Source organism: Mastomys coucha, unplaced genomic scaffold (genome assembly GCF_008632895.1).
Source record: "Mastomys coucha isolate ucsf_1 unplaced genomic scaffold, UCSF_Mcou_1 pScaffold22, whole genome shotgun sequence".
NCBI lineage: Eukaryota > Metazoa > Chordata > Mammalia > Rodentia > Muridae > Mastomys > Mastomys coucha.
In genome coordinates this window covers 195,057,367-195,081,826 of record NW_022196905.1, presented here as the reverse complement: position 1 = coordinate 195,081,826, position 24,460 = coordinate 195,057,367, and the positions used below count along the sequence as shown (strand labels likewise).

The window sequence follows — 24,460 nt, the reverse complement described above, 5'->3', positions numbered from 1 at the left end:
TAACATATTAAATATGGATGTAGCAAATTAAACACAAACAAAAATTAATGTATACAGTAATAAGTTAGCTACTGACAAGGGAGTATGGCCAAAAATACGTGAAGAATATCTGTATAAAATTCATTAGAACCAATAAGAAGATAGGTTACATTTATATTAAGTGAACATCTCATTAAACTAGTTGTGTCATGTTGTGTCTGCATCGAGGCTGAAAGTGGGTTTGGAAGGCTCCTAATCCTGACATCATATAAAGAACTGCATCTGTTCGAGGCCCCTGGGGATTTAGCCCAAGACCTGTCCCTAGTTAGTTCCTTAATCCTATATAGTTAATTTCCTTTTGTAGAAAGATGATGCTTTAATGCTCACCTATCAGAAACCACTAAAATGGATACTGGTTCTTAATTTTAACATCTAATTTTTGTAAAAAAAAAAAAAAAGAAGAAGAAAAGTAAAGAAAGAAAAGAAAAAAGGACAAAAAGGAAAGAAAAGTTGGTATATCTCAAGGTATTTTCAGAGCTGATATCCATAATCTGCTTATTTTAATTGAAAGCAGATGTACTTGAGTTTTAATAGTCATATTAGTAAAAGAGAATAAAATTAAATATGCTCCCTTGATTTATCACACATACCAATTTTTGGCTTCTAAACCAAGGATAAATTAGTAAATCTCTTATATCCACTTTCTTGTCTTTGGTCTTTTCTCCACCAGACACAAGGAGACTGCTTTCCAAAAGAGATAAATACAAAATAGAGAATTTCTTCTCCTACTCCAATTCAGTAATATCTTAGAAATCACAGAAAAGAAATGAGAAAAATATAGATTGTATTATATATAGTTGTAATAACATGCTTAAATCACTACCTTCCAAGTTTTTCTTTATCTTATCATTATACTTACATATAAGCCAATGAAATGGAATTAAGCCAAAGAAAAATTATATACATGTGTCACATTTTCCATTTCAATCCAGCACTCTGTTTCTTTAATGATCTACCTCTTTGCTGTCTTCTGTGTCCCTCAACCTGGCTGGGGAGCTACTGGCCAGCAACGGCTCTGCCTGAGTGCCAGTATGCCTGTGGACCATCTGCAGATATCATCTGCTGTTCATTGCATGGATTAGCTTAGGATGGGAAAGAATTAAACACAAATCACCATTTATAGCCAGTAAATTTGCATTGACTAATATTACCATTAACTACAACAGAGTTACTTTACACTGTAGTGCTGTTTCGACATTCTTGTGTCCTTTTAGTTAACTTAAAATTAATCTGTATTTTGTAATCATTTAAGTGAGATTTTAAGCACCTACCTTTGTATATGTTAAAAGTTTAACTTATTAATGATGCATAAATAATTACATAATGATGCATTTAAAGAAAAAATTTTTAAATTTCTGCCCAATTTAACATTATTAAGACAATGTTCTATTCTCCGTCTAGTTAACGGCTTCTGGGAAGCCCAGGTTCCCAATTTCTGAGCTTGTTTAATCGACCACTATGGTTGTCATGGAAACCAACACAGAATTCTGAGCTTACAAGGGGCATTTCAATAGAGTGACCCAATTATTATCTGTCAACAAATTCAGCAGCAAAATAAAGGGCCTAACACATTAATGAAATTTTCTGAGACTGAATGAAATATATTCTTCAATTTGTAAAATAACCAGAATGTTGTAAGTAACACAATCCTGATGCTCTTGTTCCATTCTTTGGATATTATATGCAGTGCTTCTTTTTAATTGAAAATATTAAAGCTTCTGTGGTTTTGCTTCTTTCACTTCAAAGGCAAATGCTTTTGGAGATAAATGTGGTATAGGAATGTTCAGTCTCCAATTTGGAAATCACTGGATTAAAATTAACTCAGTTTCTTAAATAAAAAAATAAGAATCAAAATTCCCAAGGCCATGGGTTAGAGTATAATCCTGTTAGTGCTTGTTTATGAAAGCCTTCATCTACAAAAGAACAGCACATGTTGTGAGTGGAGGTCTTTGCAGCAAGAGTCCTGTTCATTGCTTATAAAATGTGTTCCTTTTTGTTTAAGAAGACAATATGCTGAAATATACTTGTACTTGGATGAAAGCAATATTTCAGCTTTTATACATGTATCATATATTTTCTCTTTACTTGATCATTCAGTCATAGGATCATGGATAAGCTTGGGAGAAGAATTCATATGGAAGAGAAAGAAAAGTGGAAAAATAAACCATAATAAATTTGTAAAATATGAATGATCCCTTTTTTCTGGTGAATCTTCCCTTTGTGTTTAAATATAATTTATGCATGTGCTTTATCAGGTAACAGAAAATCCGTTATGACAGGTGCTTTTTGAATAATATTGAATTACAAAATGCTCATTTCATTTAAAAATAAGATAAACTGCATAGAATAAAAGGACTACATTATTATTATATTATTCTTGAAAATACTTGATTAGAGAGTGTGATTAAAATTAATATGGAAGTCTAGTCTGACTCTTTAGCATTGCAAATAGAAAAATAAGGTCATGGAGTCTAAGTGACTTGCCACATGCTACCATGGCAACTAGTGTCAGTCACAGTGGGGAGGGTGTTTCATCATTCACTATGAATTTTTAAAGAGTTTAATATCTATCATGAGTTTGATTATATAGAAATACCAATTTATAATAAGCTAAATTTACATGTTTAAAACTTTACTTAGAAATTAAATGCAATCTATGTATCAGAGAAAGAACCCATGCTCCTTTCAGCCAATAAAGATTATTAATGGAGCCAGGCAGTAGTGGTGCATGACTCTAATCCCAGCACTTCGGAGGCAGAGGCAGGTGGATTTCTGAGTTCAAGGCCAAACTGGTCTATAGAGTGAGTTCCAGGACAGCCAGGGATATACAGAGAAACCATATCTCAGAGAGAGAGAAAGAGAGAAAGAGAGAGAGAGAGAGAGAGAGAGAGAGAGAGAGAGAGAAAGATATTATTAATGAATAATTATACTCATGTGAAAGCTCTAACCAAAGCACTTTGTAGGATTTAGTACAATGTTGGGACATTCATGTTTTATTTGAATATCTAAAGACAACACCACACACACGCGCATGCCTCTCACACTGCTAAGAAAATTACATTGTATTCTAAATGTTTGTGGTCATGACAAAACTAATTAGACCCCCCCCAGAGCTTCCAGGGACTAAACTATCAACCAAAGAATATGCATGAATAGGTCCATGGCTCCAGCTACACATGTACACATGCAGAAGAGAATTGTCTTATCTGACATCAATGGGACAAGAGGCTCTTGGTCCTGTGGAGGCTTGTTACCCTAGTGCAGGGATGTGCTAGAACAGTGAGGCAGGAGTGTGTGAGTGGTTGAGGGAATAGCCTCCTTGAGGCAAAGGGGAGGGAGGATGGGATGGGAGGTGCAGAAGGGAGACCAAGAAGGGTGCTAACATTTGAAATGTAAATAAAGAAAATGACCATAGTTTTAAAAAAGAAATTCACGAACAGTTCCATATAGTAACATAATCATGGAAGCCTACTTAAAGCAATACATGTGTGTATAAATACATATTTGTGTGCAGTTGTGCCCATGCACAATATAGGTGTGCAAGTCAGAGAAGTTCAGATGTTGGTTTTACTTTTTGATAGAGACAGTTCTCATTGGTCCAGAACTTTTCTTTGTACTGGAGGCTAGGCTATATGGCAGGAGCTTCAAGGAGGCTACCCATCACTGGGCTTACCATTGTACTACTGTGACTTAGTTCTTATATTCTTATATTGGAAATCTGAACTCAGGTCATCTAGCTTCAAGGTTTCCAATGTATTGCGTGAGCTATCTTCCAGCACCAAAACGTATTTCCAATCAAATTGTTAACTTGATATCACAACTTATGGTCTTACCCATTATTAATCACATAAGTAAGAATCTTCAGATAATATAGTCATCAGTAAAACTTGTATAAAAACAAAGTAATCTATCAATGTAGGAATAAACAATAATTGAATTTGTTTTGCCTACAGAAGTAAAATAGTTCAGTTTGAATGAGGAGTATAATCTCATTAAAATGTATTTTTATTGTTTTCACTAGAGCTCAGTAGCATTGTTCATTGGTAGCAGCACAGAATATTTCTTTCGATTAACACTTGAACTGGTGTAATTATGCCAATGAGATGCTAAGTCAGACTTGGGACATATCATGATTAGAGTAGGGTGACATTAGTGCTTTTGTTTTTATTCTATAATTTGCCATGGGAGACTTGTTGTTGAGTCTTCCAAGTATATTCATAGAATATAGTATGTATAAAAATGAAGAAAATGTCAGATAACTATTGTGTGAATCCTGAGATTGAAAATGAGACTAGAGAGTTTATTTAGAACCAAATGATGAAGAGATTGATACACCAAAGTCATCAATATATCTTAAAAGTAATAAAATAATATAAGCTATCAATTATTTATTATCACTTATTTTGTTCTTACAAGGCTGGCGATTAAAATCAAAAGCCTTGTATGTACTATGTAAACACTCTACTACTGGTCTATGTTTGGATCCCTAATGGAAGCCTATAAACTACAAAATTCATGAATATATTTAGTTTGACATGTGAAACAACCCTTTATGTGTTGAGTTTGAAGGAACTGAAACATGTGAGGGAAAACTGAAATCCCTTATGGTAAGACCTGATTAGCAATATTCGTTAAGAATTACATAAAGATGTCAAATTACAATTAGAAGAAATGACTATGGGCATAATTTTGATGAACACTTAGATATTGACCAAAGGGTGAAGTTAATAGTAATTAACAATCCATAATTATTTATGAGGATGCATCAGCTTCTAACTTGAGAAACATATAAAAGTGATGCCCAAAGTAACCAGAGAATAAAGAATGTAAAGTACATTTAACACTTAATAAGGTCCACTTTGAACATCTTCCATCTCAAGCATGTGTTGACATACCTGGTAGGCAGCTGGAAAATAATAAAATAGCACTCAGTAATGACTAAATGTTTGCTCGCAGGACTTGTGACCTTTGCAATATCTTTTACTTAAGTACTTGCTGTGTTTATTACTTTATTTGTGAGTTATAGTACATGACAAAAATGGCAGAATTTTGCTTCCAGGATTCAATTAAAAATATACTGTGGGCCCAACTTCACATATCTCTTCTAATCTTTACTATACATATATATATGTATATATATTTTTATATACATATATATTATATATATGTATATATATATGTATGTATATATATATATATATATATATATATATAGCAGTAGAGGCCAGAAGCCAGTTACTGTGCATGAAGCAGCCCATGGAGAGATTCAAACCATTTAAGGTACTTCCAAGAAGGCTAATAAACTACCAGGCCAATTCCTTTCAACACCCTAGCTGAAGTTTACATGAGATTCTGACCATATTCAACAGGTTGGCGGAACTATTTAATTTTTTTAACATATCACCCTTTTAATCTCAGATGCCACTGACATTTTCTCATATCTACTTATTTATGTATGGAGGTGTAGTTGCTATTTAGGTTATTTTGATACAAAAAGCTTTATATTTAGGATGATCTTTGATGACTAGATTTTGTAGGGGGTGGAATTCAGCTATCCTGAAATAACTGGCTGTTTAGTTTATTCATTATAGAAACTTATATTTTTGATATATAACCTAATAACATTTTCACAATGGGTTTTTAATGATTTTACAGTAGACTGAGAGGTAACAGCACCCAATTCAGATAAAATACAGTTGAAAAGACAAGTATATCCTAATAGCATTTATGGTATCATAAATATCATAATATGTCATTTCAACAATCAAATAGGAAATTATATGATTTTGTAAAAACTAACTCATTTAGTAAAACAAGTAGCTCAATATACAGACTTTATTTTCCCTGATTTTACAAGAAAATAATTTTTACTTATTCTTTGAGAATTCCATACATGTATTTTGATCATATTGACCTCACATCTTCTGCCAACTCTTCCTGTGTTTGTACTCATCCCATGCCCCCTCCTAATTTCATGTCAAGTTTTCTTTACTTCCTTCCTCTTCCTTCCTTCTCTTTTTTTATATATATATAATCCACTGAGTCTTAGTTTAACATATATGTTCATGATTGTAGAGTCATCCACTGGAGCACAGTCAACCTACTAAGAACCACACCCTAAAGAAAACTGCCTCTTTCTCCTAGCAGCCATCAGCTGTCAATAACTCCTGAAAAGAAGACTGGAGTAATTTGTGCTGCTTCCTCATCAATAATGGAATGTCTATAGGCTTAATCTTGTGCTAGTAACCACAGCTGCTCTGAGCATATGAGGGCAAGGTGCTCTCATGATCACAAGACATTCCTACCCTAACCTCAGGCTCTTACAATAATTCCACTCTTTTTCATAATAGTGCCTGACACTTGGTGGGTGTGTGGTACAGATGTTACAATTATAGCTGAGCAATCATGAAATATGTATGATACAACAGGTTGTCAAATAAAACGTGCAGTTCCTTGATCTGTAAATCAAGAAGGTCCCAGAGACCCCAAAACCAATGTAGAATATTGACATGTGTTCTTAGTTCTCCACCACAGTTAAATGGTAGGAGCCTTTTTGCAGAAAACATCTCAAACTATGGAGAAATCAATCTTCCACCATGCTGTCTAGCTTTCAGGGTACTGGGAAACTCTGCAGGCAGCTGGTGGAGAAAAGTCACCAACAGCCTATGATCTTTGTGACCTCACTTGGATGCAAAGTTTATGAATGTTATGGTGCTTAACAACTACTTTCTGACCCTCAGTAGAAAGTCCATGCCCAGCCCTATAAAATTGACTAAAATCCTATGGCCAGAGAACTCATATGTTGAAATGAAGAAAAAGACTACTATTAATTTGCTATGAACATACTATCAAGCTATCTTGTAAATAAATATTTCAGAGCTTTGAGTCTCTTTCTTCAATGGATGGCAATTAACACAAAGATTCTATAACTGGTCAATATTCTGAGAATACGCATCTCTGAACCAGTGAGCTGTGACTGGCACATTGGTTTCCTTGCTCTATACACAGCAAGGATAAGGAAGAATGGGGTTTTAAATCCCTATGGAATATTTGTGGTACTTTATTCTATGCTCCAACAAATAGTTTTTTCCATTAAGAATAGGTAACTGCCAAAATATAAACCACTCATCCCATATTATTGACTTCTGTTGTGTTATTGAGTATAGGTCATAATTCAGCAGAGGTATTCACACCTGTAAATTCTGGAAGAAGTATTGAGGTATGTTTCCTAGGGGCATTGCTGCAGGAAAGGCAGTTTCTGAGTTCTCCCACTGACGCAAGCTGCTTTCTTGTTTGTTTTAGCATAATGAACATATAATGAGTCCCCATAGGTATTTTCTTCCCCAGAGGAACTTGATTTGCAAATTTTAAAATCCAAAACAATAGTTTCAAGAATTTCTACAAAGTCCTTACCTGTCTTTTCAGTTTATACGTTTTGTTCCTCAACAATTTTCAAAATCATTTTTTTAATTCTCCCAGACAACTTTGTGTTATTGTATTTAGAAGCATCTGATGATTTATTGTCATATTCTACACCAATGCATGATAAACCTCTAGTTATTTTATTACATCTTTGAATACCACCTTTATAAATAAATGTCAGAAATAAATTATTAAAATATAGTATGTAAAAATTAAGATTAAAATAGTTACATCTATTATACATTTATTCTGCCAATAATAGTGCTATGTTAGGTTTTCAATCATTATATAAATGATCAACCAGCATAGATTACTGTATTTAGAAATAATCTTCATTGGGAACTTTTGAACTGTAGCAAAACTTTTTGTTGATTATGTGTACTAACTAGCTTGTTATAAGATTGACAATGGTAATAGAACTAAAAATACATGACACCCACAGATATGATACATCAATGCTTATGAACACTTCAAAATAATACAGTTGCTATACACAGAGAATTTGTAATAATAAATTTATTTATATAGTAATATTTTTAGTACTTTATGTCATCCACTGATTCAAATTCTCTTCTATAGCTACTAGGTAATAAGGTTAAAATGTGTAAATCACTTCAGATTTCACAATGATTTTGACAAAATTAAGAAATAACTGAATGTGAATTTTATGTTTTAATACTATTTCCAAGTAATAGTTTTTTTCTTTTAATGGTTGTGCTGTATGTGAAAAGAATACATTAAAAAGAGAAAATAGCTGTTTTTGTACATTGTATTCCGATTATAATTTTTATCCCCATATCCAATCTGAAGCATATCAACATCTACTCTCTCTCTCATTAGAAAACTAACAGGAACCTAAGCATTAATGATAAAACAATAAACTGTAAAACAATAACAAACAGACTGGAACAGGACAAAACAAACAAACTCCTAATGACAGACATTCTGCTACACTCATCCATCAGCATCCTGCTCAGACATTATCAGAGATGTCACTTCCTGCAGCAGGAGGAAACAAATCCTGTACCCACACCTAGGCCATATGCAGAGAATGAGAAACTTTGGATCACTCAGTCAAAAATGGAATGTCTCTTTCAAATTCTTCTTCTAAGAGCTCAGAGCGTCCCAAAGAAGGGGAGAAAGGAAAAATGTAGGAGCCAGAGGGTATGGAGGACACCAAGGCCTTCTAAAATACAACAGGACCAACACATAAATGAACTCACAGAGTCTGTGGCAGCATGCTCAGGGCCTGCACAAATCTATACCAGGTAGAGTCCTAGAGCTAAAAGGAGAAATGGAAACTTGCCCCACCCCTAACCTAGAAGGTATCTCCATTTCATAACCACTTGGATATGAGTAATTAATTTTCTTCAAGGGAGTCTTACCAAGAAAAAAAAATAAAATAAAAACAGAACACTTAAATGTAGGCCCTATGCCCAACAGTAGATAGCCAATACAAAATGAACTCAAGAGCATCTTTGGAGGTTCTTATAATGTTGACTCAGGACTTTTTTTAGCATTAAAAATCCCACATATTGCTGGGGAGTGGTGACATACACCTTTAATCCCAGCACTTGGGAGGGAGAGGCAAGTGGATTTCTGTGTTCAAAGCCAGCCTGGTCTACAAAGTGAGTTCCAGGACAGCCAAAGAAACACAGTCTGGAAAAAAACAAACAAACAAACAAACAAAAACAATCCCACATATTATGACTTCCACTTTAATGTATATGTAGGATTCCTGTGTGTTTAGGCATGAGAGTCTCTGCATCTATGCGTGTTTCTTGTGCTTTTTCTAAAACTCTCTCTCTCCCTCCCCCATCTTTCCCTCTTTCTCTCTCCTACCCCAGAGTCTTACTATGTAACCCTGCCTGGTCTGGAATTTGTTATATAGATCAGATTGGACTAGATCTCACAAAGATACACTTAAAGGCACATACTACTACACCTCTTATCAAAGTGAATATTTAAAGATATTGTCCAGTATGTGTTTAACTTTTCATTTTAAATGATTTAAATTTATGTTTTAAGATAAACTTATTATCTTTATGTATAAATGTAAATTTAAATTGCCAGTTTGGAAATTTATCAGAAACAATAAACAGTGATTATTAATCCATTAGACCATAAGTTTTCTAAGTGTGTTCCAAAAAATAGAAACTATACATAGCATTACCTACAAAAGTGTTAGAACTGCAAAGTTCTAAGCCCTAACCCATAACTACTGAAATAGAAACTCAAAGTGTGTGGATGATAGATCAGAAATCTAGCCTCTAACATATCTAAAACAAGTAATTCAAATAATTAAACTATGAGTCCTCCTCCAAGAGATGATGGTGTTAAATATACTTATTAAATTAATAGGTATAAATAGATCTCAGAGGCAGAAATATTTATGCAATATTGCAAAATGCATATATTAATATTTTCTTTCATGTAGTATTCATTTTTGACAGGTTAGAAAAAGTCTAATCCCTATTTGTCACAAAGGGAGATACTAAATCATTTAATTAATTTTATATTTATGATTACAATAAGTTAATTTCAAAGGTCTTAACAGCATTCCATTTACCTGTTTAAATGTAATAATAATCTGTTTTTGATATTTTTATTCTAACTACACAAAAAGTATAAACTGATAACACCCTATTGCTGAAGTTACCAGATAGAACATGGAAAATGAACATAGTACAGTCCTATAAGCAATACACCTCCTAGCCAGCATTTGCAGTGCTGGAAGATACTAGTCATACTACCAAAGGGGAAAAGCAATAATCAGTCTTACCCAATTGTGAGCCATGTGAACTAGACATCAGGGAAGTACATACTAGTGTAGTAACAATTTTGAAATTGTGGAATTTTAGTTTCTTTAGAGACACAGAAATATTATAAAAAGATGCTATCATTTTAATCTCAGGTATAGAGATGTGGGGCTGCCTCCAACTGTCCTCAGCAGATGTCTATGGAGCATGGTTTTGCTAGTTGAAGATAGTTTCTATGATTGTGTGATGTTTGGAATTCTGGGAACCTTTCAGAGTTTATATAAATGCTTGGGCCCTGGAAGGTGGGGTGGGTGGGTACTGGTAATTTAGGGAGGTTGGTTGTGGTTTGTTAGTAGCCCTGGTCAAAGAAAAAAAAGAGAGAGATCATATTTAGGGATTTTCCTGATTCCTCTCTCTCTCCTCTATGCTTGTTTTTCTTCTATCTTGTGTTTGAGAGTGAAACCAGGTAGATAAAGGGTGAGAAAAAGAACCCACAAAGTATCAAAGGTCAGCTATAACTTTCTTATTGAATTGAATGCCTGTTCTATAAGCTGAAACTTCTACTTGGACCGTGAGATGCATGATCATAGCTAGTTAGGTCAGATCCTATGGGATAACATCCTACTATTACTATGGTAAATGAACATAATATTAGATCAATTCGTAATGAACTATCATTTTACCCATGGATTACTGCATCTCCCAAACCTCAAATGAGAAGCTTCATTTTATACTAGATGGCAAATAACACAGAGGCCCAAAATTAATATTTTAAATGAAAAGACCAAGAGATTATAAAATGTCTCATCCTAAGTAGGACATATAAGAAGCTCCCTCTACCCAAGTCTCAGAAATCACTGTGGGAAATGAAATAGGGTGATGGTAAGACCATGGTGACAAATGATTATAAGCAAACAGAGTTTTAAGCACAGTAGGAAAGTTGCCTATATGTATTTACAGCAGTTAGGATAATATGCATAAGACCTATTAAGTTCAAGAAAAGACAAAGGTCAGCATAGAGAGAGCAGGTGAGCACAATATTCCACCCTTAGAGGAGGAGATGTTGGCAAATAACAGGTACTGGGGATGGTTTTTTTTTTTTTATAAGGATGTGGCCTTTGTTTGTCAACCAAGCTCTAGTGAAACATACATACCCAAGAATATTTGGACAGCAAAATTGGACTTCAGTTTAAAGAACATACAGGAGACACATAGTTGACTGGTGGGGAGTGGGGTGGAGGATCTGGAAGAATTTGGGTGAGGATGAATAGGATTAAAATACATTGTATAAAATTTTTGATTTAAAAATAAACATTAATAAATGAGAGTGAAATAAAGATGATCTAGTACACATACAATTGGTATACTCAACACATGCTAAAAAGTAGGAAGCAACATTGCTTTTCAAATAACAAAGCCTCAAAGACAAGCTATACAATGGAGAAACATAGAGGAATACATATAGGTCTCAACAATGTTTTAGAGTGAAATGTTGCAAACAGCCTCGTATATTTAGCAAAACTCACAAATCCAAAATTATAAACAGAAAAATTAGAATTTTTTTGTAGAAGAATGGGAGACAAAAACTCTGACATTCACAGATCACTAAGTTTTGAGTTTTGCATTTCTTCTCAGTTTTGTGTTCATCTTTTTAACTAGAGTGAATTTTTTAGCTGAGCAAATGTAGCACCTAGCTAAATATAAAGGTCTTATTCCTTTTCTGGACCATTATAAAGAATCAATTTAATAGAGACAAGTATTTGTTAAATATTATAAAGACTGAAAAACCTCTAGGCAAATAAAAAGAAAGGGAGAAGAGTCTAGTTATTCAAATCAGAGATGAGAAAAGAGACATTACAACAGACACTGGGAAATTTTAGAGACTACAGGACATTATTTTTAAAAATTGGTATTCCACCAAACTGGAGAAACTGGGAAATAAGAGGGGGGATGAATTTCTAGATACATTTGGCACACCAATATTAAGTCAAGATGAAATAATTTAAGTAGATTGATAAGATCCATTGAGAGAAATACAGTAATTAAGACAACATTAATTAACAATAAGCCCAATAACCAGATAGATGCAGTGCAGAATTTCACCAGGCTTCCAAAGAAGAACTAATACTGAGAGTCCAGAAATTAATACACAAAATAGGAAAGGAAGGAATTTCCCAAATTTTTCATTAAGCCAATAATATCCTAATATTAAAACCAGGCAAAGAACCATCAAAAAATTGTAGGTCAATATTTATGAGGAACATGGACTCTAAGGAAAATTCTCATTTTCTGCTTGTAATAGAGAGTTCTCATTTTCTCTTCATAAAAACAATTTTGTCATGGTAAATAGAAAAGGAATTTTCTTCCCATATCATAAAGGCCTATTCAGACTTTGTCTAGCATGTCCAAAGTTTCATTTCACATGAAAGCAAAAGGCAGGCAATTGCAAATCCTTGCCCTAGGGAAGTTCTAGAACTCAGCTGAAACAGTTCAGTGCTCTGATACATAATGATTAAAATACAGAAGAATGATACCATCTTTATTATATTTTCACTGCTCCCTTTTATCAGTGAGTAACTGTATGAATTCTGAATCCTACATTGTAAACAATTTGACCTGTGTTGTTCCTAGGCACCTGAGCATCATGGCAGTTCTCACAACACTCTGTCCAGTGGCTCTAGGGAGTTTCAGTCAGCATTCCTTACTAGACCCTTACAATCACTAACACTGTACTAAAATATGAACAGAATTGAGTGGTTTTGCTAAAATATCATTTACTTTTTGATTCTGAGCCACTGTAATTGTGGGGCACAACCTTTGACAGAGATGCAATACAGTGAGCAATGTTGTGAGCTTTTAAAGAGGAATTAAGTGAATAAGTAAATTTTATATCTTAATACTTTAAATGCTTTCCTCTCCCTCTGCTGAATATATATTTGGAGAATTAGTTGGCTTAAAGTATCTCAGCATGCCTAAGTTGTAATGATTTTTTCATAACTGTAGAATTTGAAAGAAAATAATGTACCAAAGACTAAATATTATATTGATGATATAAGATTTAAAAGGATATAAACTTTTATATATTTTTCCATAAAATTATTTTATATAATCATATAAAATAAATCATGGTTTCAATATATACTCAATATATATACTACTAAATATTATTATAAAAGAGATACATAGACACATGTTAATAGCACCTACTACCCATTTGGGATAGGCAAAAATGTCAGTGATAGGTATTTACTTCCTGTCAGAAGATTAAACTTTTATCTAGAATTTCATATGAATAAACATTTTCCCAAGGTTAGCTTTCTTTACTTCACTATATAACTATCATCTAAATTATGAATTTATTTTGACTTTTCAAGATTTCATTTTCAACTTATACAGCAGTGCTTTCACAAACTCTAAATATATATACACACACATATATATATGTATTTATATATATACATATGTACATATATGTAATTAGATATCAAATTATTAATTAACCAAAATTGGAGGGATTAAAAAAGACAGACATTAAAATATCCTAAATAGATTGTACTGACTAATAACTCCTGTGAACTTAATTTTCATGACTTCATATGGCCTTTTATTTATATTTAAAATATTGGTCATACTATTATTCTTTGAACTTACTGTCACACAAATTGGTTCATTAGAAATATTTGATGAAACTCTATCTTCTTTAGTTGTCTTGGCAATTTTGGAATAGTATTTATACAGGTTTTTTTCTTTATCAACACAGTAATAACTAACAACAACAAAAGCCCATGGACAGCAAATATTCAAATTGTTATCATGTTATTCCTTAAAAGGCATCATACAAAATGTTATAAGATCTAACTTTCCAAATTTTGTAACTCTCTGAAGAACTTGACAGTTCAATGTGTTACACTTGACTTGTGATGCTAAAAATATGTGAGCTCTTTAATGAAGAAGAAAAAGAAGGAGGAGGAATAGGAGAAGGAAGAGGAGGAGGAGAAGGAAAGAAGGAGAAGAAGAAGAAGAAGAAGAAGAAGAAGAAGAAGAAGAAGAAGAAGAAGAAGAAGAAGAAGAAGAAGGAGAAGGAGAAGGAGAAGGAGAAGGAGAAGGAGAAGGAGAAGGAGAAGGAGAAGGAGAAGGAGAAGGAGAAGGAGAAGGAGAAGGAGAAAAGAAAGGAGAAGGAGGAGAAGGAGAAGGAGAAGGAGAAGGAGAAGGGGAAGGAGAAGGGGAAGGGGAAGAAGGGGAAAGGGAAGGGGAAGGAGAAGGAGAAGGAGAAGGAGAAGGAGAAAAGGAGAAGGAGAAGAAGGAGGAGGAGGAGGAGGAGGAGGAAGAGGAGGAGGAGGAGGAAGAGGAGGAGGAGGAAAAATCTATTCAGTCTGCTAAAAACTGCTATCAAACTGTTGAACATTATCCTTTTGAAGAATAAAAGATTATTTTAGTTCAAATCTAACGGTAAATATAAAATGGAGTCAAGGCAACATTCTTTTACATTTTTAGCTGCTTTGAAGTCTGTGGGAGGAGACACATTCTATCATCCTTTTTGCCAAATAGTTAAATTACCTTCATCCTCTTCTCTTCCTTCTTCCATGTTCTCCTCCTTCTCTGTCCCCAATTAGCACCAGATATTAAGCAACTTACTTTTCTAGTTGAGTTCATAAAAAAAACATAATTCTTACCTTTAAGTTTGTACTTTGAAAAAGCAGACAGGAAATAACATTTATACATAAAAGGATAATAAGGCATGCTCTGTATTAAATGTTAAACATTTAGAGAATAGCTATTAGGACAACTCAGAAAGTGATTTCTCTTTCGGCTCTCACATTCTGCCTCTAGGAAAAATGCTTAGCTATTCCAAAAATAGTCACAATGTGTTATAATGACAGGAGTGAAGACATGAATAATACATCTGATCATTAAATTTTATGTACAAAAACTACAATAGTTCTAATTGTTCATGATTGAAATTGATGTAGGAACACAAGACATAATAAAGACAAGATTTAAAAACCAATTCTTAAACAAAGCAAGCTTGCATATTCTAAAACAGACGGCCACATGGGTGATGCGTTATGTGTGTAACAACCTTCCCATGAGCAGAACTCACCACACCATTCTACTTTGTGAAAGTACACATTCGAAAAGTTCATTATACCTTATACATATTTTGGAAAGTAATCTGGTCACAACAGTATCTAATGCTTTAATATGCCGTAATGTTTTATTTCTAAAAGAATACACAACGTTTAAAGCCACAGTCACTGCTCTTGTTTTCTGATCATGTTTATAATACAAATTAACTCCTCAATGAACACATAAATGGTCTCCACTAATAAACTGGTTTCTTCTGAGATAAAAGTTAAAATTTCCACTCATAATTACAGAAAAAAACAGTTATTATCTGTTGTTTTTGTTTTGACACAACAAAAAAGAACTTGGATCAGATTAAGACTATCAAAAACAAAATTCACAACTGAACTTGAGGGTAAATGGAAAAGCATTGATTTTGTAGTGTCAGAAATTGATGCTTGTGCACCTGTTGTGATGGATGCTATTCAAAGTGATTTTTGGAAATGATCTGAGCATTCTGCTTCTATGTATTATAAAGAAATTCATTGGTATTTACAAAACTGGATGTGGATGCTAAAAAGTAGTGTCCATTTGAAATTTTAACATCTATTTGGAATACATTTAGTTAAGTACCACTCAGAAACTTAAACTAAATATATTGTTCACACAGACGTTTTACAGAAAAACCTCTTAGAAAATGTTTTTTTTTCAGTTAGAGCTAATGTTATAATAACAGAGAGATAATAACTTATCATTTGCTAAGTACAAGATGGACAATAGTTGTGAAAATATGTGAAGAAATAAAGAGATGAACCAAGAATTACCATTTTTGTAAGGTGTGAATGTGAATTAAATTTATGCAGCTTATCTTTTTAGACAATGATTATGATTCTCATACAGTGAGTTGATGATCCATGTAAAAATAAACTTTTTGTCATTGTGAAGGATGTTTGTAAGTGGTCAGAAACCAAGAATGAAGACTACAAAATGTCATCATAAGTTACAGAACATGGCTGAGACATCTGATAAATGCATGTGATTGCAGTAGTCACTATGAAGGGCATGTGGAAGATAACAAATTAGTGATACTTAGTGCAAATCACAGTAAGTTTAAAAGTTCAGATTCTGGTCTCAAATGTGATTGTATTGAACCCAAATTTACTATTACTGTCTACTGTATACGTTGGATTTAGTAATTAACCTATTTGATTTTTAGTTTCCTCAGTGTAAATATCAATTAAAGTTACTGTGAAGAGTCAATGCACTAATTTATATTAAGTCCTTAGGCTAATGTCTATTTCTGAAATCACTAGGTAATTATGTTCACTAACATTCTCTAGTACAGTAAAGCCAAAGTTGCCTTCCTTTTTAAATATCTTACCATCAATAATGTTGAAAAACCATCCTTCAATTAAAAAGTAAACTTTTTCAGATATTGTTTATATATATACATATATACATAAATATATACATACATGTATATATATACATACATATATAAATATATATGTATATATAAATATATATAATGTAATAATATTTAGAAGAAAAGGATAAAAATAATTTTAATCCTTTAAAGGATTAATATATATATACATTAAAATAATACTAAAAATTAGTAAAATACTAAAAATACTAAAAGTATATATACTCTCTCTGTATATATATAAATTTGTTGGTGTATCTGAATGTAAAGTGCAGAAGATAATTGTAAGTTTACTTATTAAATATTAATACACATTTCCAGTGATGTGGCTGCATTGGTATTATTCACCTATCTGACATTTACACCTCAGGTATAATCCTGTTGGGTTCGTCAAGCTTGCCTGGGATAGTGTAATTGCTTGGGTCTGTCTTTGATGCCTTAACTATGGGGGAACAAACATGTTGAGTAACACCGTGGGTGATTTCTTTTGTGTGTATCACTTCCTCTACTTATTGTTTCATGAGACTTCCTCTGTAAAGCCCTCCTAATTCGGGAATGTTTTAACTGAAACTGTTTACAAGGTAAGAGTCATTCATTGATTTGTATACATGTAGCCCCTAATTCACTAATAATTAGAACCTTTTAAACTACTTACGTATTTTCCTATTAGGAATAGATAAAACATCTCTTACATATATGCATGTTACAAATAAAATATAAGTTCAGTATCCTCTCTTAATTGTGTGTGTGTGTGTTTGTGTGTGTGTGTGTGTGTGTCATATGTGCATATGTATGCAAATGTATGGGAGATGTACATGCCTATAGAAGGCAGAGGTGTTTCTACTTGGCTTACTTTGCCACTCTCTACTTTATTCCTTTTAGATAGACTTAGCATGAACTTGAAGTTCAGTGTTTCAGGAGAGGTCCTGGATCTGCCTGCCTCTTCCTGACAATACCTCAGTATGTAGATGCATAGAAGTCAAACTCTGGTCCTTAAACTGCTTAAACCGCATGTGCTCTCACCATCTCCTAAACCCAGTAGTCCTCTTATTCATAGTGTACGCATTCTAAGATCCCCAGTAGACATCTAATGTCATGAGTAGTTGTGAGGCTTATACTTAGAAAAAAATGAGTAAATAAGTAACAATAAGCAAGTAACAACCAATAATAAACTCATAAAACTAATAATATAATAGCAATTGATGTATTGCCATGAAAGTGTCAACTTGATGTTTCTCTGCGTGTGTTACTTTCAGAATAGCTGAGTGCACTCTAGTCATCCTTATATGTGTAATAATGTGACATGATGCAATGCCTAGGTAATGAGATGGAATAGAAGAAAGGACTGAGAACTTAGCATTCACCATAACTGAGACTTCGCCAGTGTGACAGATGAGAGCAAAACTAGTACAGATTTTCTATCCAGATGACCCTACCTTGTCATCTATTAGAAACTTCAAAAAGAAGTTAGGAGTTCTCACCTTTCACTTTCAAAATGCCTTTTAGAGATTTGTTTGGCTGGTCTAAATGGCCAGAATTATTGCTTTTGATCATGGAGACAGTTAAGCAAAATAATGGGTACTTGTATACAAGCTCTCTGTATTGTGACAACCAATATCCAATATTCCATAGCTAGTCCGGAAATGAAGATGGTGACTAATGGCTGGGTGGTATACTCAGCATGGTTATACTATACAAAGAGAGACTCATGTAGGTGGGATGGATTGAGATAACATAGACTTTCCTCCCAGAATTCCCAGCAAATTTTAGAAATCCCAGCAGATTTTAGAAAATCTAAAACCTACATGATGTTTGTTTGTGAAACTTCTCATTCAACATTCTCAGACTACAGCAGTTAGTTAGCATATGTACTTACACCAGACTACAGTTGATCAGAAGTAACAGAATTTATAAATATATTCATAAGGAAGAAGGACATTACTTTGTTTTTTATTTTATTTTTTTCCAGATGAAAGCAATCAATTGTTTCACATACCAACAAACTTCAATACCGGTAATACAAAATGGTTTTAATGAATATTTTCAGATTTACTCTGAGATGAGTATTTTCTTTTGCTGAAATATATGTCAAATACATATACTAATTCATTTTATTCAGTAGACACAAGTAACTTGTCTAATTCATCAAATCTGTGTCTTAATGGGTTTTGTTGTTTGTTTTTTTAATTTTTATTTATTTATTTACATCCCAAATGCTGCCTTCCTCTAGGTCTCCTGCCCACAAAGCCCCACCACCTCTCCCTTCCTCCCTCCTTCTCTCCTAAGAGGGTGGGATCACCCGAATATTCCCCCACCCTGAGCCACCAAGTCTCTGCCAGATTAAAAAGAAAATCACATAACCTTTGCTCAAACTCTCTTTAAAACCAAGAGCCTTTGATGGCATGACATGGCTATCACCTTACCTTCAATAGCAATTGTATTAGGTTTATTATGGCCGTACTGAAAGGCCAACGTCAAAATAGTCTCCCTTTATGTTTCCTATTGAATTCCAGAATACTACTGTCCAGGTTGAACACATTTTTAAAGAACTGGCTTTTTCTTAGTAGCATGCTTTACCAAAGTGAGATTTTTTTTTTTTTTTGAAAAATGTTAGAAACCCTTCAGTGCGATGAGATATTGTTGGTGAGGGCTGAGGAGAAGGAGTTTGCAACAGATTAAATGACTTCCATTTTAGAATTGAATCAAAGCAGGGATTGGCTGAAGACAATGTCTGCTGAACTCACCCAGACTCTTAAATTATTCACCCTCCTGATCTGAATATGCATCAGGATAAAGATTATCACTTTTCCTATTTGCCTTTTACAGGCAATGTGGGGAAGAGCATATGACTACAAAGAAAAACACATTTCTTATGGGGTCCCTTATAAGTCAACCATCAACTAAATATCCTTCTCTGATATATTTAGTTAAACCACTGGATTCAATTTTACATTCTAATGGAATTTAAAAGGATGTATGGGTAGATGGTGATACAAATTTAAATTCATCTGAATTATAGCTAGGAAAACATATTTGTTGCCACTTTCCCTGAGAGAGAATGATTTTTCAAAGTTACTGCTGGAAAAATGGATAACAAACAATGACATCACTTTTCTTGGTCTCCGCATCTGCTATGGCTCACCCAGCGCACTTAACCTGTTAGCACACTCCACAATTGAATTCAAGTGTTTATTTGGTGTAATGCTTATCTGTTTAATATAATCTGGTTGTCTTTGGTTTAAACAGAAGCAATAACATTAAGTATAATAAAAGACATTAAATTAATAGAAGACTGGAAAATGACTTTCAATCGAGAGAGTATGCTGGTATCAGAATCTGTATTGAAAATCCTATGCGATTTAAGAAAAAAACAGCAGAGGGAACATAAAATGCTTCTTTCCTTTCCAGGAGAAGAATCATTAAATCTGCCCACTTGAACTCTTAAAACACTTCCAATGATTTGATCTGTTTATCAAATAGTTCCTCTAACAGCAATCAATACAAAATATGCAATGTTTCCTCCCTATTACTGTTCAAATGTAACTTGACAACATCCAACATGTTAAAAAGTGTCATGGGTATCATTGAGGGGGGAGAAGGATATTCAGTAATGGAGAGAATTAGATCTTTTCATCCATTAAGTAAACAAGCTGATCCACAGATATTTTACTTAGAACCATCATGTACTTATAGCACAGCGTATAGATTATTTTTAATTTAGCATTGCTTTCCCCCACTACTGCTGGCTTATATGTGCATATGTTAATGATAAGACACCCACTGTGACAGATCATCCTGTTAATGTTCTGCTGCCACCCCTCTATGAACGATTTTTAGTATTGCCCAAGGTGGGGGGGGGAGATCATAACATCATTACATCATTTTTCTTTTTCCTGCCTCTACCATAGCTTGCTGAGAAACATTCAACCTGTTACCATGGTCCATAACTTAAGATTTTATTTAGTGTAATGAGTGTCATTTGTCTACTTAAAATGATGGAACTACTGTCTCTTTGATTAACAAGAATATATGACTTGTACAATAAAAAGATGTGAGAAAAAGAGATTTATTCAGAAAATAAAGCAGTCCACTGAAATGTTTAGTGTAGTATAGACAGGAATTGGTAAGGAAATTTACCCTTTAAATTATCTAATAAACTCAAGTTATTAGTGCAATGATAAATGACATTGGTATATTTATTTTAAAAGCTTAGTGTTATAGTAGGCTGATTTTTATGTTTCTCTTCAAGTGTCATTAACAATGAGAGCTTTGAAGATCATTAGCTTATCTATTATCTTGATTGCATATAGAAAACATTTATACACTTTGTCACTGAATACAGGTGGATCTGTGTACAGCATGTACACCCAAAGGGGTGTGTGGGTTTCTGTATGTGTCTGTGTGTACATATATGTGTGTGTGCATGCTTATATGTGTGTGTGTGTATGTGTGTGTGTGTATACTTAGAAAAGAGGACAAGCATACCTGAACATTTTAACATATGAGAAAGCATATACTAACCTCCAAACTACCAGTGACATCATTAAAAATGCACTTTTAAAATGAGAACACATTTATATGCATTTAAAATCATCCTTGAACACATATCTCTTTAGTAATCCTCATAAATTCTTTTCTTTATATGTATTATGTGGCATGACTCTTTTAATATTAAGAAAATGAGTGTTTTCTCTAATGTTACATAAGCCTGTTCACAGACATGAGAGCAAACACTGCCTCTACTGGGATGAAACCAATTTCCTCTGAAGCCCCACTTGATATATATATATATAAAAAAAAAATCTAAAGCTGTTGAATCATTTTAAATGGGCAGTATTTGTCCAATTTTAATAAAAAATTGTCAAATATGGCCAGATAGAACTATAAAGCTTTTAAAAATGAATCTGATATTTAACAAAGGTATAGGAATAAGTTGATTATAATAATCCATACAGAAAGAAAAAAATAATATCATTAAAGACCCCCCAAAATCCGTGAACCTTTGCTCCTTATTATTTAAAACGACACTGCATCCATAAAAATAAATAAATTAAATGAGTACCAACCAAATTATACTAAATGCTGTTGCTCTTTGTTCTATCAGATGGCTGTGCAAAGGTATTGATAATGGTTACATCATCAAATTTTTAACTGCAACTTGTGCACCAATTGTGTTTGTGGCTGAAATCTGGAATCTCGGAGCTTAGCTTGACAACCATGAAAACATGAAATAAATGAAGTCTAACAAAGACTGGACTAAAGACTATTTCACCACACTGTACGGTTCTTACCATCAATATCGGAATATGCGTTTAGATACTTATACCTAGAAGACGTTCAAATGATAAGGATCGCAACTGGCATTACAGCAAGTGAGGAGCAGAGGAAAAAGGGAGAAGGAAATGCCTTCCAAGAGAGAAAGATTCCTTAGTCTGTCTCTCTGGCAAGTGTCTAAAGCAAACAAGGAAAGCTCAAAATAATCACGTAGTTACAAATAAGCCCCCTTTTAAAGCACAGTACCTTTTTGTGTCTGTCCTTCTTCCATATTCTCTTCCATGGCTACCTTTCTTCAGGAGAATCTGGCGCACGGAATTAGTCAAAAGCTCAATTAGATGTCAAAAAAGCGGGTGCTTTTTTCCCTGGGCAGCTCCAGCAGCAGTGGCTTGGGCAAGTCCTTGGAGCTTAGCTGAGGCTCCCTCGCGTCTCTTGTTTGCTTAGAGACTGGCTGTCAAGTGTAATTTCATTCAAATTACTCTTCCGTGAAGATTATCAATTTTTCTTCTCAAAGCTGCCCATTGTGTGTGCCTCACAGTAAGCAGGTACTCAAACAAACAGCCGGATAATTTTGGGAGGGGGAGTGGAAAGGGGTCTGGATTCTAGGAGCTGAGACACTGGGATTCACAAGCCTCCTTTTGCATTTAAAATGGGGGAAAGAAATTGAGGTCTGTGCTGAAATCTCGGCTTTAAACTGGAAGCAGGCTGAACTGTGAACAGACGGAGGGGTGTCCTCCTAGCATGAAGCGGACCACCAACCCATAATTCCCCCCTTTGCCACCACAGTGGGAAAGCCCGGATTCTCGTCCTGTCTTTCTGCTGCAGTAGTTTCTTCTCACCCAGTCAGATTCATTACAAAAAATGCCCTTTCCTTTTACCTCCTCACGAAGTGTCTAGTTAATTTGATTTAAAGGTGCCAAGGAGGGAAGCAATTAGACTACCTCAAAGCTGGTCTGTTAAAGGTTATTATTAAGATAGGACCTTTACGTTCACATCTTTCAGAATCAAGGAAAAATAAAAACATGATTTTCAAAGAAATAAGTATAAATCTTTTCTTTTAGTAAGTATTTTATTTAGTGGCATAAGACCTTTACAGGTAAAGAGAAAAAAAAATCTATAGGTGTCTTTGTAAATTGTTATGAGTTTGGCCCACAAAAGCCGCCGACTCTGAGTAGAAATTTTGTGAAGGGAAAAATTCTAAGGGTGATTATTAGAGAATGGGGGCGACAAAAGAAAAAAAACAAAAAATGATAAGATCCTGGATAAGGAACAACAGGATAGCATTTTACAATGGGAATCTGCACTCTGATTAGGAATGCAAATCACAATGCTGCAGTCTGGGAATCATGCTCAACCTACTGAGTGACAGGACACAACCAGAGTCACAATACTCCACAAAAGGTACAGGAAGAAAATAAACAGTGTCTGTCAAGGCTGTGTCAAGCTTTCCTAGAGTATAAAGGAAGACTCTCTTGCTGATGGTACTCTCAAAATAAACACGCATACGGAAACACACAGAGATGAATAAGCTCTTGCCCTTAATGGGGAAAAAATGTATAACCTCATTATCCATATAATACGCTGTGTTACAGGAAAATTTCACATAGGCTTTAAGGTATGTCGGCAGCGTCTTGCACAACACCCTTTCAACTCTTAGAGCAGTGATTTCAAGGAAAAATGATCTGACAACGCTGAAGTTTATTTACATAAATGAAAGTCTACTTCTCTCTGATAATCAATATTTCTATTCTTTTTGTCAAATGTGTTTAACCCAATAGTAACTGTGATTAGAAAAACTCTAACCACCCTCTCTCTCTGAATGTGTGTGTGTGTGTGTGTGTGTGTGTGTGTGTGTGTCAATTTGTATTCAAGGATTTTGAGGCAGTTGCTTGTTCAGGGCAGATTGAGAGAGAAGCCATAGGGAAATCAAAGAAGCCAAATCATAGCAGTCCCTCTGTTTCAGCCCGTCTCTCGGCTGACATGTCCTGGCATATGCTCAGAACAGAATTCGGGCTCCATCCTTGTTTATCTGCTTCATTCATCTCACCACACAGAAATAATCAGTGTAGCCAATCATTAACAGCAGCACCCACACAAATAATAACACTATCATATTTTACGGTATTTTATAAACTTTAAAACACGCTCAAGTGCATTACTTCAGGAAAACAGGGAAGTAATTCTTTTCCCCCCTGTATGTTGGAAGATACATCGGCTGCTCAGCCATATGCAGGATCTGGGATAGTGATTGAAGAAGAAACTCTTAGAGCACACATCCACAGCTGACTCTTTTTCTAGGACTCTGATTTCTAAAACTCTTCTACCTATCTACTCTACTGCATCGCAAGTGTCTTCAGGGTCATTGAAGAGTCACCCTCCATTCATGCCTATTTTATTTTACAACCCATGTAGAGAAAAAGGAGAAACAACTAAAGACAGAGAAGTAGAATATGTTAAAACATTTGCTGGGGCAAGA

At 34.2% G+C, this 24,460-nt stretch overlaps 1 protein-coding gene across 2 annotated transcripts in view; it reads right to left on the bottom strand.

The window, feature by feature from the left end:
• Gpm6a (glycoprotein M6A) overlaps positions 1 to 24,460 on the bottom strand; it is a 258,666-nt gene that overhangs the window by 76,661 nt on the left and 157,545 nt on the right. Inside the window, exon 1 of one of the 2 annotated variants that reach the window (XM_031339835.1) lies at positions 22,231 to 22,814. The exons of the other annotated variant lie outside the window; for it this stretch is intronic. Within the exon in view, the coding sequence (XP_031195695.1) occupies positions 22,231 to 22,267 (37 nt within the window). The 5' untranslated portion in view covers positions 22,268 to 22,814. Of the gene's footprint in view, positions 1 to 22,230; positions 22,815 to 24,460 lie in introns of those variants that run through there. 2 annotated transcript variants of the gene reach the window in all.